This window comes from Ambystoma mexicanum, chromosome 2q, assembly GCF_040938575.1.
Source record: "Ambystoma mexicanum isolate Mex_15411 chromosome 2q, UKY_AmexF1_1, whole genome shotgun sequence".
NCBI lineage: Eukaryota > Metazoa > Chordata > Amphibia > Caudata > Ambystomatidae > Ambystoma > Ambystoma mexicanum.
In genome coordinates this window covers 1,450,681,711-1,450,700,332 of record NC_090924.1, presented here as the reverse complement: position 1 = coordinate 1,450,700,332, position 18,622 = coordinate 1,450,681,711, and the positions used below count along the sequence as shown (strand labels likewise).

The following is an 18,622-nucleotide window of genomic DNA, read 5'->3' as shown; positions in this document are numbered from 1 at the left end:
ACCACTGCAAAAAGTTTAAGACTACAGGTGTTAGCAGTAAACCCAATTGGTAGCAGTCTGCACCACCCAGATTTACCTGGTAGCTGTTGCTGAGCAGTCAGACTTCTCTCAAGAAGAGTTAGGCAGTATATAGAGTATACACATTAGGTACAAAAATACAGTAGCAGAAGCAAACACTGACCAGAACTTTGGTATAAAAGTATATAATTATTTATTTAAAAACACACTTGTAAAAATACACTGGCACTAATATGTCAAGCAAGTACAAAACACAGTCACTAGAAATATATACACCTCCCTGATTAATTATTCGATAAGTCTTAGGAAAAGAACACCACTTTTTATCAACACAGAGGTGAGCGCTTAACCAAGATGGCACTCTAATAATTATTTAAAAAGGGAGAGAAAAGGCAGAAATAGGAAAACACACAATACCAACACTTTTAAAGAACCACAGCAAGTCAAGAAAGACAGGGTCTACTGTAGAGCAAAAAGTTCATAGGCCAGGCCCACTCTTGGAGAGAGCAGGGTGGAATATGCCCAAGAACACACAGTTGAAGTACACTTTAAAAGTCTTTGCAGATTGTTCAAAAAGGAGTAAGATCAGTTCAGGAAAGTTAGTTAAGAGGTCCGAGGTCACCCCAGGATAGAGAGTCAAGGACTTACAAGGCACCTTGGACGGTCTTTTGCAAGGGAGACCAGGCAGGACACAGTACCTGAAATGGTGAGAAAGCTCCAGCGGGGGCAGTTGTTCCTGGCAGCGGGTGCAAGTCAGTGCTTCATCCAGGGGAAGAGAATATCTCGACGTGGAGGAAAGCTGGAGGTCGCTGCACTGCCAGGGAAGAAACCAGCGCAGAGGTTCCCCGTTAAAAGGTACTACCCTTTTATTTGCGGTAGTGGTGAAGCGTGGCTATCCAGCCACCAGGGTGCTTGGCACGGGCGATTCGACCATGAGACGATCCAGGAAGGCAAAAAAAAAGGGCAAAATGGTTAACCCCACCAGCTCAAAGGAAGAAGACTCTTTTGGAAGAAGATCTTCTCTGTCGTTGGGAAGTGGTGAGTCGGTTCAGCAGGGCTCCACTGGTGGTGTCGTCATTGCAGGCCGGCTCAGCTTCTCCCTCTTCGGATTCTTTAGGTCCTGTGGCGACTTCTGAAGTTCCAGTCCCCAAAGCCCTGCTTTTATGCAGAAAACCCCAATTCATCAGTCCTAGCTGTCACTCAAACATGCTAAGTGGTGAGCCGGGCGGCTCACCACGGGCTAATCACACAAGAGTGCGACTTGAGTTGCCGAGGCAACTCAGTCCAGGGTGCCTATTCCCCCCTCCCACACATCCTGTGGACCAGACAGAGTGGCACCACTTTTGGAGGCTTCTGTGCAGAAGCCTGCCAAAAGTGGAACAAAGGGCTCGACTTGGGTAGGCAAACACAAACGCCATTTTAAAACCGAGTGCTGGCAAAAAGACCCAACCGGGGAACAAATATTAAATAAATAACCCGGCGGTATCTTTAACATTGCACCAAAAAAGTGGTGTGTTTAAAATGAATGGGAAATTCCCATAGGAAATATTCCAGTGGACTATTTCGCCTGGTATCCACTGCCACCAGCCAGAAACTCGACAAGGGGTGACTGGACAGTGCCGCTTTGGAAAACAGACCCAGGGGCAATCTAATTACCCCTACCAGTACTTCCACAATATGATGGTTTGTACTGGTTCTGTTCACAATTTGAGACTAGTAAAGCTAATGGTGACTTTACATGCCCTGGGAGACAGTAGTCAGTCCCAGGGTATAGAGTCTATGTTTGGGGGTCACTATGACACCCCTGTGTTACTGCACTGAGGATGCTGTGTAACACACATACCAAAATCACATGAAGCCCTATGGAGTAAAAGACCCCATAGCCCATAAAACACATTGGAAAGTCAAAGGACATTCTCAAATCATGCCTAAGAGTGGGAGAAAAAGAGCCTCACTCTTAGCAGGAGAAAAAATTAAACCCCACAAATCCACCAAAGCTGCTGGGGGACTCACTAGGTTTGGGAAATTAGCCTTTACAGAGAATTCTCCCTAACAATCATTTCTGTCCATTTGTTACTTTTAGAATTGATTATTGTCTAGGTTAAAGTAAGAGACTGCTTTCTCTTCTATGAAGCAGAGCATGTTGCCTGGCACCTCTGGAGTCAGGGACATGCATAGCTGCCTGGAAGTTGTTTCTCTTTCTAGATAGCCTAGTGAGTCAGTGCTGTGCTGTTTGCAAGTCTCGTGGGCTCAGTGGAGGGTTGTCATTTCTTGCCACTTCTCCTAAACAGTTGTTTACTTTTCTGGCTCCATGCACCCATTGCTCTCTATGCTAAGAGGCAGCTTCCTCTTCTGCACGGTTCACCCAGTGTTAAGGAAATGTTTTCAAATATGCATACGTGCCAACATATCCGAAGAACCTGGGAGGGCGGTTTCATCAGAGAAATGTTAAAACATCAATCTTTCCATAGGAATACATTGCAGCTAGAATTATTCTTGGTGAGAGAATGTGAAAAATAGCAATATATTTCACTGAAAAATCATGAGTCTCCCACTTAAATCGGGAGGGTTGACATGTATGAATTTGTGAAGTGCCCACTGCAGCGCTCAACCAATTCCTTCAGACCACCAGTCAACTAAGCTAGCTCAATAATGCATCTGTTGCAAACATCATGTGTGTGACAAAGTGGATTCTGCTGTGCAGATGCATAATGATGGGTAGAGGATAAAATGCCCACTCACCCTCATACTGCTACAAACCAAGAGCCAACACAGACATAAAGGTAAAACAGGCACAGTTAAGAGATATACCTCCTTCGCCTCGTGTGGTAACATGGGCTGAGGGCAGGCTATACCCTCGAGAGGGGGGTGAATGTGATTCAGAAGTGACCCAAACAGCCAGGTATATGAGTCTAAATAAAGAGAATGTCCAATCAAGGTTCTATATAAAAATAAATATACCTTAATAAAACACCAACTGCAAAAATACCTAAATAGAGAAACACTACACAAAACCTACCCCTGAGGAAAGAACAGAGAATAAGCAAAGATCACACAATGCAGGACTTTGTAAACCACAAGCCTCTTTAAAAAGAATATGTTTCTTTAAAATATAAGAATGGATTTAGTGACCTCATCAGTCTCTGATAGAGTCAATAGTACCGTCTTAGCTTACATTTTTCGAGCCGTTGTGCGAGCAAGTTGGACCAGGTTTGAGGACTGTGCATCATATTTGATCCAATCATAGAGCGGGCATCAAGCTGGGTCAAATACTGGAGCTCAGGAGTTCGAGAACTGGTTCAATACAGGTATACCTGCTGGTTTGGACTGATGAGTGACACTCCAGCAGTTTGCATTAAAGTCTGAAGATGAGCGAGTCAATTCATTTGGCAATAGCCAGGGGGAGTCGGTGAGTGACGTCCTGGGATTTTAAGTCAAAAAGCCAGCAATAAGCAGTTGATTCGAGCTGGGAAGATGATGGACTCAGCTCGGTATGAAGCAGCATTGAGGTGGTTCTATCTGTGCAAACATGTCAGGCTGAAGAGATTGAGTGCAGCAGTGTGTAGTTCATAGCGGTGAGCAGGTATCGAGCCAGGACGAGGCAGAAGTAGGTTGCGGTCCAATACCGTGCTTGATTAGGTGCGTACTGTGATGGCCACCAGTGTCGGTTCAACCGTCCAGGTGATGGCAAGGATGTTGGTGACTGGTTGCACAGATAGGTCAGAGAAATTCAAGGCGTAGTTCAAAGATCTCTGTTCGAAAGAGTCCCTAAGTACCTGGATAACTGTCGATGAGGATTGGCAATGAATGGGCAGGTGGTTCAACAGCAGTTTGAAGGCTGCTGTTGCAACAAAGATGTTCCGTTCAAACCGAGGACACAAAATACTCAGCTGGTATGTTGTAGTGGCAAACATATTCAAACATGTGGCAAAGCAGTTCAAGGTAGTAGAGAGCCAAATGCAGCTCTCTAGGATCTTGTAGATTCGAAGGAATCAAATCGTGCTCAAATCAAAGTTCAAAGTAGTTTGACTGGAGAACCAGGATTCCTGGCTAGCTTTATCCTCTGGTTGCATTGAGTCCTAAATCAGGGGCTTAAGGATTTGTTTTGTTCCGTGTTCTTGTTCTCCCAAGCACTACGGAGTATGGACCACAATTGCAGGTGTCCTACAACACAGTGAGGTCATGGGTACTGTTGTGGCTGGCAGAGAGGCAGGCCGTGTCCCAGCAGCAGGTCATTCCCAATGAGCTTGCCTTTGCCTTGGACACTCAGTCTTTACCTCACTGGCATTTGACTTTGGAACAATCAACTCTCTCAACAGAGGTCAAATGAATTATTTCTCAGATTTATGTTCAAGAGTGAATCAAAGAAGCGGTGGAAGACCCCTTCTTTTAAAGGTAAAGTTCCACAGGTAAGTGGATGAAAACTAGCCTGCCTTCGTGGCCCAATCCCTGTTCTTGACAGAAGTAGACTTTGTTATTCTGACATCACACACAAAGTGCTTTGCTTTAGAGGAAGTGGGGGGGACAAGAATGAGAGAGAGGCAGAGCAAAACAATAAAGTGGAAGTCATCCTGCACCGTATAGAGCCCACCTAACTACTCTAACCCCGCTCCTCCCTTCTCACTAGGATCAAAGGCCTTTGGGAATGCAACACCCTGGTGTGAGGCTACTCCCTTGAAGGTGTATAATCCTTTGATGACTGGGCCTTGGGCAACTGCCTGCTGTTTGTTTGTCTGTTTATTTTACTTTTATAGCGCACCTAACCCAACGGTATCTGGTCGCATTGCATTTTACAAGGTTATTTAACAATTTACATGAATAATAAGTATATGCAATAAGGAAACTCAAGTAGGATGGGGTCCATGTACAGTTGACAGGAATACAAGGTAGCATACATATGTACCAGTTAGATATAAAATACATTACATTTGCAAATTTTGACTTAGCATTTACATAGCTAGCAGATATATACAGTGAGGACACACCAGGCATTAGGGGATAAAATACAGTTGAAAAGAGAATACCAGGTAATATACATAGGTGCCAGTCAGAGATGATGGCACACCAGACTAGACAGGCCCTTTTATTAGGCAGTCCTGTGAGAAAAGCCATGTTTTGGATTATTTTCTGAAAATGTGGAGTGTGGGATCAGATCTTAAGGCAGCAGGCATGGAGTTCCAAAGTTTCGCTGCCATGACTGGGAAACCACTTACCCCTACTTTCTAAAGTTTATAGTTGGGTACATTAAGGCAGTTAGCGTTGAGAGATCTGATGGGACATTCAGAAGCTTGCATGGTGAGTTTATCGACTAAGTATTCCGGAGCTTGGTTGGCAAGGCATTTGATTGTCAGGTTGGGGGTTCTGATTTTGATTCTGTCTTTGATGGCGAGCCATTTGGTGGCATGCCCAACGTTGGAGATGTGCTACATTCTGGGGATACTGAGGGCATTGTTTTGTATGGTTTGCAATTTGATGATGTTCTGTTTACTGGACCCTAGGTACAGTGCATTACAATAGTCAAGCTTAGACAAGATAAGAGCTCTGGCAAGTGTTATGTTTATGTTTATTGAGTTTATATAGCGCTTTACACCAAAGCGCTTTACAGTATAACAACAACAATACAAAAGAAAGAAGCATATTTACAAACTTGAAACAAACCAGTCGTACAGTACATAGAACAATTTACTCAAAGGGAGAGGGGGGGTGTTCCCAGATGGTCTTGACACGCACGGGTCATTACAGCATCCAATATAAGGGCATTGGGAGGAGGGGAAGGGAGGAGGTAGAAGGGGGGAGGGATTTTGGGTAGAAGAGGCAGGGAAGGAGAGTCAGGGGGGAGAGTGGAGAAGAAGGGCTTTCAGGGAGGAGCAGAAAGATGGGTAGGTGGGTGTGGAGTGGATAGGGAGAGGTAGGGAGTTCCAGTGGAGGGGGGCCAAGAGTTGAAAGAAGCGGAAGTGTGAGGAGGCACAAGGGGCTGGGGGTACAGTGAGCAGGTATAGGTCAGCTGAGCGGAGAGAGCGGGAGGGTGAGTAGAATGAGAGGATGGAGGAAAGATAAGGAGGGCGAGGTCATGGAGAGATTTGTAGACAAGGCAGAGGAATTGTGAGAGGAAAGGGAGCCAGCCGAGACGAGTTATGTAACTGTCAGTGGATAGAAATGGTTTACATGCTTTAATAGGTTTGCATGTGTAGCTAGTAGCAGATGCTGTGGCATTAACTTGTTTGTTCACGTTCAGTGCCGAGTCTAGGTAGAAGCCCAGGGTCTTTACCTCTTTAGAGACATTGATGTTTAAGCCTTCAATATTGAAAAACGTATATTGCTTACTTAGTTTATTAAGTTTAGTTGATGGACCGATGATCAAGAGCTTTGTTCGTCATCATTGAGACAGAGCCCGTGTGTAGCCATCCAAGTTTCATGACGCGGTCAATTTTGTTAATCTTAGCCACATCTGTATTGTAGTCACCTGTGATTGGAATGAGAATCTGGGTTCATCTGCATAACTATTGTAGGAGACACCCAGATTGTCAAGGTCTTCAAACAGAGGCTTCATGAAGATGTTGTACATGGTAGGAGATACACACGAGCCCTGTGGTACTCCACAAGTCACAGGTACTGGGTCTGCTGAGTCTGTGGAGGAGAAGCCTCTCATGAACCTGTTGTCAACGAAGGAACGGATCCAGGCAGTTGCCTCCTTAGAAAAGTGTGCAGCTGATGACAGACGGTTGCATAGGACATTGTGATCCACCAGGTCAAAGGCAGCGGACAGATCTAAGAGGAGTAGGATGGCTGATTCCCCTTTGTCCTTCTGCAAATCCATCTGGTTTTTAGGTTAATTAATGCAATTTCGGTCCTGTGTTTTGGCCTGAATTCTGATTGGCGGAGTCCTAGTAAGGTATTAGTTTCCAGGTAGGCCTGAATCTGAAGTTGTGCAACTGTCTCTGAAGAAAGGGTGTTACCTACCCTCACAAAGATATCGAAGAAGAGGCATGGCAATTCAGGTCACTGTCCTGTCATTTCTAGCCAGAATACATATGTATTTAAGATAACTATGATGACCGTATTAGCCGGGAAGGTGGTAGGGCATACCCTAAAGTTAAATCTATGTCTGAGTTAAGGCATAGTGCATGGCACTACTTTTAATCATTGCAGTCGTATCCAACTTAATATTGCAAATTTTTCAATTCCTGTGAGCCAGCTCAGCTGGTCTGACCACACGTCCCTTACAGGTCCCATTAGGGGACCTCGGAATCGGGCGGTAGGGGATTACCGGCACCGTTCTCCTTACCGGTGCCCGGTATCCCCTACCGCCGGACTCAGAATGACCCCCTATGTCATTAAGAGTGGAAAGAGTTCTGTAAGATTTCATAGAATGTTTTGCAAGTGTCACTTCACTGGGATCTGTTTTGCAGGAATCTAGTTGACTCGAACATTGACCAGAGGGTACATTGCTTACATCAGCAACGGGGCCTCCTTCCAGACCAGTCCAATGTAAACTGTGAAGAGTGATACAAGATACGGGGCCCTCTGGGCTAGTTGCTTGTGTCACCCTGTGACCCACAATGTACACATGTAATAGATCTGAAAGGGGGCACCATGGCATTGGCTCTTCAGGCAGTTCCCTCAGCCATCTGTAAAAGTAAAAAGGAAAATGCCTGTATTTATAGAAAAATGTTGTGATACTTGAAGCAGGCCGCATTAGATGGATGCCAAAATGACAACAGGCCATTCTCATGACCTCACCCACTTTCCCTCCCCAAACTTCATCACATAGGAGGTCCACCCTCCACAGATGTGAAGAAGGGCACGAGGGAGGGAAGCTGGGGGTAAAAGCTCCCATGCAAAATAGTAAAAATGTGTTTCTTGAGAGCTGGAAAGATGCTATTGATGCGGGGAAGTTCTCTGGTTGCTAGTTGTAGCTCTCTTGGAGGTTTGAGAAGGATACAGCTCTATTTCCCACTTCTATGGAAGCAGAGTCTGCCAGACCCATGTTGCACATGAGACCTCTAGGCGCTTTGAAGGACATTACAAACTCATGACCTTAAACTCCCCTATTTGGTTTCTCTCTATGGAGACGTTTCAAAGCCTGGACTCACTAATTATAAGAAAATCATTGTTGTCTTAATTAAAATTAAAATAATATAAACTCAACTTTTTAAAAGGGTCTCTGGAGTCCGGGAGCCCAGGACTGACAGTTGTGGGATTATCAAGCCATACTTCAAAAGGGCCATTTTTGAAAGTGCTCAGAAGACCAAAAGGGTTAACTCTGCTCGTTACCAGGTGCCTTGAAGTTTGAGTTCTACAAAGGCATCTTTCTCTGCAGGCATCAACCCCAGCATAAGTCAGCCATTGGCCATTAAGCTTTGATACTAAGCATTCTTCAAATTGAGGTAAACGAGAGGCGCTGCAGTACACGAGTGAAAGGAGCTTCTTAACATATTGTCACAGAGGGACTCAAATAGACACAAAGTCTCAAGGGGTTTATTAGGTCTTTAAAAGGGGTACGATTAATGTCCATCCCTCTCTCCCTCATCGTCCTGTGGGCTCCCTCCACCCTAGCCCAGTATAACAGTCACTAGTGATGGGTGAGCCCCCACTATCTACAGGCTGGCTGTCTATGGATGGAGGCCTATAGGCTAAGCCTTAGCTTTCTCCCTAAGGCACTTCCTAAGGGTACGCTAATTTCATACCAGATGACACATGAGGTTGTGCCGGACTCAGACACCATGCTCCTTACACTCTCCCCCTCCGCTCAATCCATCTCTTTCTCATTCCTTCTCCCATACTCCGGTCTTTCCATTCTTTTCTCCTCTATTGCCCAGGTCTTCTCTCTCTCTCTCTCTCTCTCTCTCTCTCTATCTCTCTCTCTCTCTACCTCTCTCTCTATCTCTCTCTCTCTCTCTTTCTTTTTCTCTCTCTCTCTCTCTCTCTCTCTCTCTCCTCCTTTCTCCTCATTTCTCCTCTCCTTACCTTTCACTACAATTGCTCATCTCTCCTCTTACTGCACGCCTCTCCACACATCTTACTACACCCCTCTTCTCGCTACAAACTGCTTCTCACCTCTCACATCACCAGCTCCTGCTATCTTGGGAGAGGGTACAGACTTTCATTGGGCACCTTCACCCCAAAGATGGATAGAGAAGGAGGTTCAGGAATCTGTAGAGGTGGTTGGAGTTGAATATCAGGAGGAGGTAGGCACATCTGGAAGAGGATTGAGGTTGGTGTTTGAAGGTGGTTGAGAATATCAGATGGGTGTGATAGTAGAACGGCAGGAGGAGGTTAGTCGTATGGAGGAGGTTGGAGAATATCAGATGTGTGTGATAGTAGAATGGCAGGAGGAGGTTGATCATATAGAGGAGGTTGGAGAATAACAGATGGGTGTGATAGTAGAGTGGCCGAAGGAGGTTGGTCATATGGAGGAGGTTGGAAAATATCAGATGAGTGTGATAGTACAATGGCAAGAGGAGATTGGTCATATGCAGGAGGCTGGAGAATATCAGATGGGTGTGATAGTAGAACAGCAGGAAGACATTGGTCAAATGCAGGAGGTTGGAGAATATCAGATGGGTGGGATAGCAGAATGGCAGGAGGAGGTTGGTCATATGCAGGGGGTTGGAGAATATCAGGTGGGTGTGACAGCAGGATGGCAGGAGGAGGTTGGTCCTTTGTAGGAGGTTGGAGTGGATCACCAGGAGAAGGAACATGATTCTAGAAAGGTGGTGGCTAGCAGGAGTAGTCAGGTTTAAGAGGCCATGTATAGCCAAAGGAAGGAACCCCAATCTGAAGGTGTTGCACCCACAGTGGGAGGAGGAACATGCATGTGGTCTAGTGTGGAGGACTATCAGGAGAAGTGCAGTTGTAGAGAGGCATTGAGGTGAGGGTATGCCAGGACACTAAGGCTGGGAGCACCCTCGGGAGACTGATGAGATAAACCTAGAGGGGAAAACTTGTTTGGTGCCACTGTGGAATATGAAGGAAACTCCAGTGGTCCCCCTGCTCACTATAAGAGACCCATTGCCGACTCATCTACATGAGGTGGCTGTACCCCACTTAAGCAGAACAAATTATATGCAAGGATAGAAGAGACAGTTGGCATCAAGATTATGAGTGTGCGTGAAGGGTATTGGTCTGGAATTTGTTTACACTTGTTTGTTGTGGAGAATCACTCTTTTTTTCTTGGGTCATCGTTTGTTGGATTCTAACAGGGTAGAAATTCTGACCATTTCAGGAAGGTCATCATCTTTGGGCACTGTTCATTCTTCAGTAAGGAGGGGTTTAAGAGTCTCTGCTATATCCACGCATCCTGGGAGTGGGCGCAGGGTGGAAGGAAGTGACAAGACCTAACAGCCTTTGCCGAGGGATTTTCAGTGGGAGATGTTTTAATTTCAGGGTTTTCTTTTTTTAGTCAACTGCAGGACACCATTAAAAAGAGAAATGAACAGTAGGGAAAATAAAACCCAACTTTCCCTTGTCTGTTGGTCCATGTCCTTGGTGTGACAGTTATTATATCCTGTGTCTTCCACTCACTGTATCATGACCTGTGTCTCACACTTCAAACCCCTCGCTGTGTTATCACCTGTTTCTTGTCACCTCATCGGACAATCACCACTGTGTTATCAAACGGGTCCTCCCCCTGTTCAGATTTCTATGCCTGTTATCTTAAACCTTTTCCTCCATCTTCACCTTATAAGACCCCACATTCTGTGGTATTATAAGCTTCATCCTCAATCCCCTGCCCCATACCACTAGCTCTTTGTTATTATCACTTGGGTCCCCGATCGTCTTCTCATACCCGTCTCTCTGCATTATTTGCATCTGTGTCCTCCATCACTTCCTCCTCAGACCACACACTCTTTGGTCTCATCACATTTGTCCTCCATCTTCTCATCCTCAGTACCTTCACTGTATGTTTTTGTCATCTGTGTTCTCAATCGTCTCTGCAGATCCCTCACTCTATGTTATCACCTGAGTCCTCCATATTTTCCACACATATGTTTTGCTGTGTGTTACCATCAACTGATTACCTCACTGTTTGCTTGCTCCTTAGACCAATGCTCTGTGTTATTATCAGCTGTGCCCTCCATCCTTCCCTCCTCATAACCCTTGCTCCGTTACTATCACCTGTGTCTCCATTGGGTCCTCCACTGATTCCTTGCATGGTGTCACTATCAGATGTCTCCCAATCTCCACCTGCACAGATGCTTGTGTCTTTCATCGTCTCTTCTCAGATTCCTTGCTCTGTGTCACTATCTGATGTACCCCTGAAAGATTAAAGCATTTCAAATCTTACCATTGCATAAAAGAAATACACCAGTTCTCAACACCCCCAGAGTGTGTGCAAGCAGACACCGTGAGATGAGGGCTCCATGTAATAATGTCCCCTCAAAAATATCGCCATGCAAAAATATCGCTGAAAAATGGCCGCTTTTGGTGGGGACATTATTGCATGGAACATGCGGGGGACACCCCCGCAACACCCAAACCCTTATTTTTTTAAAAAAAAATTACATTTTTTCTTTGCTGCCCCTGTCTCTATATATATGGTCACCCATATAATATAGCCACAACCTTTTCCCGGCGATATTATATACGGCGACCATATATATTGGGATAATATTACCTGATACCGAGATGAGAGAGTTCTGAACATTCCAAAAACATCCATATTTGTACAAAATGTTCACAGTCTTGGACACATCGTCCAGCCCCTCTTTATGTAATACATAACCTAGGGTTCACGGCCTAACCACATAACTAATTCATGTTTTGCATAGTTTGTTGTTTTCCATCAAACATTTCACATGTTTTCCAAATATAAGACACAAAGGTAACATTCTTCATTTTACTCGCTTATATTTGTCTACTATTTGTTCTTGAGCTTAAAGTCAGTTAGTTTCTGGAGAGAAAACAAGGATTTCTGCAGAAGAGTATGCTCAACTATTCATCATTCTACTTTGATTTTTGAACGGGGAAGGCACTGTTGGGACAGATAGATCTAAATTACTGATTAGTGCAGCTTTTGTTTAGATCCAAGGTTCCTCAGTGTAGGATCAACAATCCACTTTAGCAGCTTCAACATTCTTATCTATGTTGACATCATGAAACAGCACCAAGTTCATTTTGCTCTGCTGGAGCCGAAAACACAAACTCTGAACATGGGACAGAAAGCAAGAGCTGATCAAAATGGCATATAACTCAAAATGGTGGCGTAGTCAGCCTGTTTCAGGTTCATTCAATGCGGAATTACAGTGTGATGCGAATGTGCTTAGGCCAACATTGACTATCAGGCAGCAATAAGCCAAATATGTTTTTGCATCCCAATCTCCTAACCACTGATTCTTTGCTCTGTATGTTTATCACGTTTGCCAATCTTCTCCTCCTTAGACCCTCACATTCATATTGTTCATATTATCACCTGTGTTCTCCATCCTCTCATACTCAGACCACTCACTCTGTGTTTATCATCACTGGTGTCCTTCATCTTCTCTCCTCAGATTCCTCGCTCTGTGTGCAGTGAGAGCTGTCCTCCTGGATACCGCAAGGTCCTTCAGAAGGATCGGCCAATCTGCTGCTACGACTGCACCCCATGCCCTGATGGAGAAATTACCCACTTAAGTGGTAGGTGATAACATTTGATACACTGACAAAAATGAAAAAAGTGGAAAATATAGCTCCTTTATCCTGGAGAATATGCTTTTGGAGGGACTAAAAAATGAGAACAAGATTAAAGGTTTGAGAAAGTATTTGCCCAGGCACTGATATTTTCCACTTTTTCCACTCCATGCTGGTCCATTTCCTCTAATGAATGCGGCCAATATATCAAAACATGGCTCTTTCAACAACACCTGATTAAGGACTAATTCCAACAGATGCACATACTGTGCACAGACCTCAGCTCACAGTACTATGCTACTGTTAAAAGATGAAAGCCCAAATGATAGCTGCCCACCCTCTGGACAGTCCTCCAGTGCTCTTGAGCTAAATCCACACTATAAACAATAGAACATAAAATACAAATAAAAACTTTTATCCAAACTCCTCTTTATTAAGGAAAATATCACTTGCAAATGATGCCCATTGTCTCACACGGCTCTACCAGTCTCGTATGGGGATATTTTGGAGCCAATATACTGAAGAGGGCTGCATTGTTACATGAAATATAAAAGAGCTGTATTTCCAAACCTTGCTTGTAGGGAAGTTACTTGCTTTCATATCTTTAATGGTCAATACAGAGTCAACAAAAATATGTTCTGAGCTCCTGGTTACCTGTTTGGGATTTTCATCAAACCCCAGAAGTCATTGGATCAAAGCAAACCTTGTAGTAGCTTTGGAGCTTCCCAAAGAATCCACATTCCTTTGTGTCCAAATGTAAATACAAATCCTCCAATGGGAATTTTAGTACAGTGCAGAATATAGCAGTGACTTCTAATTCTCCAATGCGAGTCTCGGTTAGTACCATGCAGGATCTAGTGGTCACTTCAACTTCTCCAATGGGAATCTTGGTTTGTATCATGCAGGATCTAGCGGGCACTTCTCCTTCCCCAATTGGCACCTCGGTTAGTACAGTGCAGGAAATAGCAGTGACTTCTACTTCTCTAATGGGAACCTTGGTTAGTACAGTGCAGGATCTAATGGGCACTTCTACTTCCCCAATGGGAACCTCGGTTAGTACAGTGCAGGAAATGGAAGTGACTTCTACTTCTCCAATGGGAGTCTTGGTTCATACCGTGCAGGATCTAGCAGGCACTTCTACTTCTCCAATGGGAGTCTTGGTTAGTACCGTGCAGGATCTAGTAGCCACTTCTACTTCTCTAATGGGAGTCTCAGTTAGTAGCATGCAGGATCTTGTGGGCATTTCTATATCTCCAATGGGAGCCTCGGTTAGTACTGTGCAGGATATAGCGCTCACTTCTACTTCCCCAACAGTAGCCTTGGTTAGTACTGTGCAGGAAATAGCATTGATTTCTACTTCTCTAATGGGAACCTTGGTTAGTACAGTGCAGGATCTAGTGGTCTCTTCTACTTCTCCAATGTGAGTCTTGGTTTGTACTGTGCAGGATCTAGCAGCCACTTCTACTTCTCTAATGGGATCCTCGGTTAGTACTGTGCAGGAAATAGCAGTGACTTCTACTTCTCTAATGGGAACCTCAGTTAGTACAGTGCAGGATCTAGTGGTCTCTTCTACTTCTCCAATGGGAGTCTTGGTCCGTACCATGCAGGATCTAGTGGGCACTTCTACTTCTCTAATGGGAGTCTTGGTTAGTACTGTGCAGGATCTAGCAGCCACTTCTACTTCTCTAATGGGAGTCTCGGCTAGTACCGTGCAGGATCTAGCAGCCACTTCTACTTCTCTAATGGGAGTCTCGGTTAGTACCATTCAGGATCCAGTGGTCACTTTTACTTCTCCAATGGGTGTCTGTCTCAGTTAGAACCTTGCAGGATCTAGCAGGCACTTCTACTTCTCCAATGGGAGTCTCATTTAGTACCGTGCAGGATCTAGCAGTCACTTCTCCTTATCCAGTGGGAGTCTCAGTTAGTACCATGCAGGATCTAGCAGTCACTTCTCCTTATCCAATGGGAGTCTCAGTTAGTACCATGCGGGATCCAGCAGTCATTTCTACTTCTCTAATGGGTGCCTTGGTTAGCAGCATGCAGGATCTAGAGGGCACTTCTATATCTCCAATGGGAATCTTGATTTGTACCGTTCAGGATCTAGGGGTCCCTTCTACTTATCCACTGGAAGTCTTGATTATTACCATGCAGGATCTAGCGGTTACTTCTACTTCTCCAATGGGATTCTTGGTTAGTACAATGCAGGATCTAGCGGTCACTTCTACTTCTCCAATGGGAGTCTTGGTTAGTACCGTGCAGGATCTTGCGGGCATTTCTATATCTCCAATGGGAGCCTTGGTTAGTACTGTGCAGGATATAGCGCTCACTTCTACTTCCCCAACAGTAGCCGCGGTTAGTACTGTGCAGGAAATAGCATTGATTTCTACTTCTCTAATGGGAACCTTGGTTAGTACAGTGCAGGATCTAGTGGTCTCTTCTACTTCTCCAATGTGAGTCTTGGTTTGTACTGTGCAGGATCTAGCTGGAACTTCTACTTCTCTAATGGGTGTCTCGGTTAGCACCATGTAGGATCTAGCAGCCACTTCTACTTCTCTAATGGGATCCTCGGTTAGTACTATGCAGGAAATAGCAGTGACTTCTACTTCCCTAATGGGATCCTCAGTTAGTACAGTGCAGGATCTAGTGGTCTCTTCTACTTCTCCAATGGGAGTCTTGGTCCGTACCGTGCAGGATCTAGCGGGCACTTCTACTTCTCTAAAGGGAGTCTTGGTTAGTACCGTGCAGGATCTAGCAGCCACTTCTACTTCTCTAATGGGAGTCTCGGCTAGTACCGTGCAGGATCTAGCAGCCACTTCTACTTCTCTAATGGGAGTCTCGGTTAGTACCATTCAGGATCTAGCAGGCACTTCTACTTCTCCAATGGGAGTCTCATTTAGTACCGTGCAGGATCTAGCAGTCACTTCTCCTTATCCAGTGGGAGTCTCAGTTAGTACCATGCAGGATCTAGCAGTCACTTCTCCTTATCCAATGGGAGTATCAGTTAGTACCATGCAGGATCCAGCAGTCATGTCTACTTCTCCAATGGGTGCCTTGGTTAGTAGCATGCAGGATCTAGAGGGCACTTCTACATCTCCAATGGGAGTCTTGATTTGTACCGTTCAGGATCTAGGGGTCACTTCTACTTATCCACTGGAAGTCTCGATTATTACCATGCAGGATCTAGGGGTTACTTCTACTTCTCCAATGGGATTCTTGGTTAGTGCAGTGCAGGATCTAGCGGTCACTTCTACTTCTCCAATGGGAGTTTCGGTTTGTACCGTGCAGGATCTAGGGGTCACTTCTACTTCTCCACTGGGAGTCTCGATTAGTACCATGCAGGATCTAGCAGTTACTTCTACTTCCCGAATGGGAGTCTTGGTTAGTACGTTTCAACACCTTTATTAAGTTTGACTGCGGTTCGAGACTTCTTAGCTAGCCCTATTTCTATAATGGGAGTAGTCTCGACCATCAAAATAACATAAAATAGTCCAAGTCAGTCAAACAAAGTAAAAGTCTGTGTAAGAAACCTATACGTGCCCTCACGCATTACAATAACTAATGGTGGGAAAATGCATGAAAACAAAAGAGGGTCAAAAAGACTGTCAGAATGGTAATGAAAGTATCTCACCACTCCCTTCCCCAAGGTCAGTTCACTGAGGTCCTTACAAAGTTCCTTTATGGTGGGTCGTATGCACAGTTCAAAGATTTACCATAGATCCGTTAGGCTTCCCTCGCCTATTTCAATGTCAGTTCAACATACATCACAGTTCTCTTCAATAGATTCTCTCTGGCTTCCCTCACCCGGCTTTATATTTCTTCAACACACAGATATTCACAAAGTTCCTTCTTTACCAAAAGCATATCCCTTGTGCCTGTCTTTAAGCACTTAAACATGGCTGAATACTTTCCAGCCAAACAGCTCTGCTTCACAGAGCTCAGGGAGAACTCCCTTCCCCAATCTTTGTACTTCTCTTTACAATGTTCACCTGTCAGAGACCTTCTCAACTGCACAGTATTCTCACCCCTATGCGTGACCACACTGACAATAGGGTTGAAGTCTTAATGTCCGTGCCTCTTGCACTTGGTTTCGCTGAACGGGCTCTCAGCCACTCTGTTCCATATTTCACAAAAATTTCAGTTAACTTTCACATTAGCCTTTTGGGATCTCTGCACGCTCTCTTCCGTTCGTGCCCTTTTCCTTCACTGGCTTTCAACACATTTCGCTTTCATTATTCACTCTTCTGTTATATTTCAAGGATTGTTCAACAACATGCCCTCTCATACGGCACTGCTCCAAAACTTTGTTTCTCATCAGCTCCCCCGCCGGCTAAATACATTCAAGCTTTCAGTTCAATGTCCTTATCCTTCAATGCGTAGTCTTGCGTGCAACACTGTAGCTTCATTCACAATCGCGCGTTTCCCAACCGGACTCTCCCTTTTTTTGAACTCACCGACTGTGATTGCTTTCGTGCATCCTTCAATATTCAACTCGTTGAGGTCAGGGTCTTGCCCACCTGCCCATCAGACGCTCTCGGGTGAATTTGCAGCCTCGGGGTGGAAACAAGCGACCTTCTTGAATATGGAGGAAGGGTTCAGCAGACCCCTCAGCTCCCTTCTCTTATCTTTACCGGCTCCTTGGAGACACGGCTCCCTCATCACGCTTTCTCCTTCCTCAAATCGCAGCCTGTTAGCATTTCGGTATCCCCTTCTCCCTGGCCTAGTTCTACGCAGCTCTCACTCAGCTGCTCCTCCTTCTCGCCATCCAGCTTGCATTCCTTCTTGTCCCCGGCCTCGTTCACTGTGTCTTTCTGTGCCCCACCTTTTATAGTTTGGATAACTGTCCATGAGTTTCAGGTGTGTGTGATTGTGACTGAGTGCCTGACCCTGCCTGGCCTTATTAGCGGGACGAAGCCATTGCATATTACTAGTGATAATCTTCCTAGTCTCAGTCATCCTCTTCCTCATCTCAGTAGTTGGGCTGATTCGAAAAGTACCGGATTTATGGGAGTTGTAGTAGCCCATAAAGGTAGAGGAATATGGGGTAAATAACGGTCAGGAAATGAGGGATACCATGTCTCACCTTCCGGTGTCTCCTCCCGACTCCATGTGGACCCCCCCTACCCGGGTGATCCTCCCTCACGTATCCACCCCCAGAGTCGGGATCCAATAGCGATGGCCCTTCCATGGCCACCTGAATAATGGATCCCTGGGGACTGAGTCTTGAAACACCTTCCGATTTTTAACAGTGCCCATCAACACTGAATGTCAGGGCTTGAGTGCAAAGTCCTTAGATCCATTCAGACCCTGTGTATACCGTTCAACACTGCATGCCAGGACTTGAGGTCCTTAATACATTCAGAACCTGAGTATACCATTCAACACTGTATTTCAGGGCATGAGGGCAAAGTCTTACATTAAGACCATTTGAAGTACCCTTCAGCACTGCATGCCAGGACTTGAGGTCCTTAAATCCATTCAGACCCTGAGTGTACTGTTCAACACTGCATGCCAGGTTTTTAGGGCAAAGTCTTTTAGACCCTCTGAGTACCCATCAACACTGCATGCCAGGGCTTGAGGTCCTTAAATTCATTCAGACCCTGAGTTTACTGTTCAACGCTCCCAGTACCCTTCAACACTGCATGCTAGGTCTTGAGTTCCTTAAATCCATTCAGAACCTGAGAGTACCCTTCAACACTGCATGCCAGGTCTTGAAGGAAATGTCCCTAAATACATTTAGCCACTCTGAGTACCCATCAACATTGAATGTCAGGACTTGAGGGCAAAGTCTCTATATTTATGTATTTATTTGTATTTTTTATTTATATACAGGAGGAGCAATGCTTTTTCAATCACAAAAAACATGCAATAGATAAGAAATCAGATTTGACGAGAAGCAGTGAGCTAATTATAATTGGGCGAGTTTGAGGGACATTCTGACCAGATTGTGGAGGGGAGTAAATGGTACAGTTACCGGGGACAATGCATAAGTGGACAT

General features: G+C 45.0%; 1 protein-coding gene across 1 annotated transcript in view; it reads left to right on the top strand.

Moving 5' to 3' along the window:
- Nucleotides 1–18,622, top strand: part of LOC138568879 (vomeronasal type-2 receptor 26-like) — a 95,876-nt gene that overhangs the window by 3,690 nt on the left and 73,564 nt on the right. Inside the window, exon 3 of the mRNA XM_069646661.1 lies at nucleotides 12,510–12,633. Coding sequence (XP_069502762.1) covers nucleotides 12,510–12,633 — 124 coding nt within the window. The remainder of the gene's footprint in view (nucleotides 1–12,509; nucleotides 12,634–18,622) is intronic.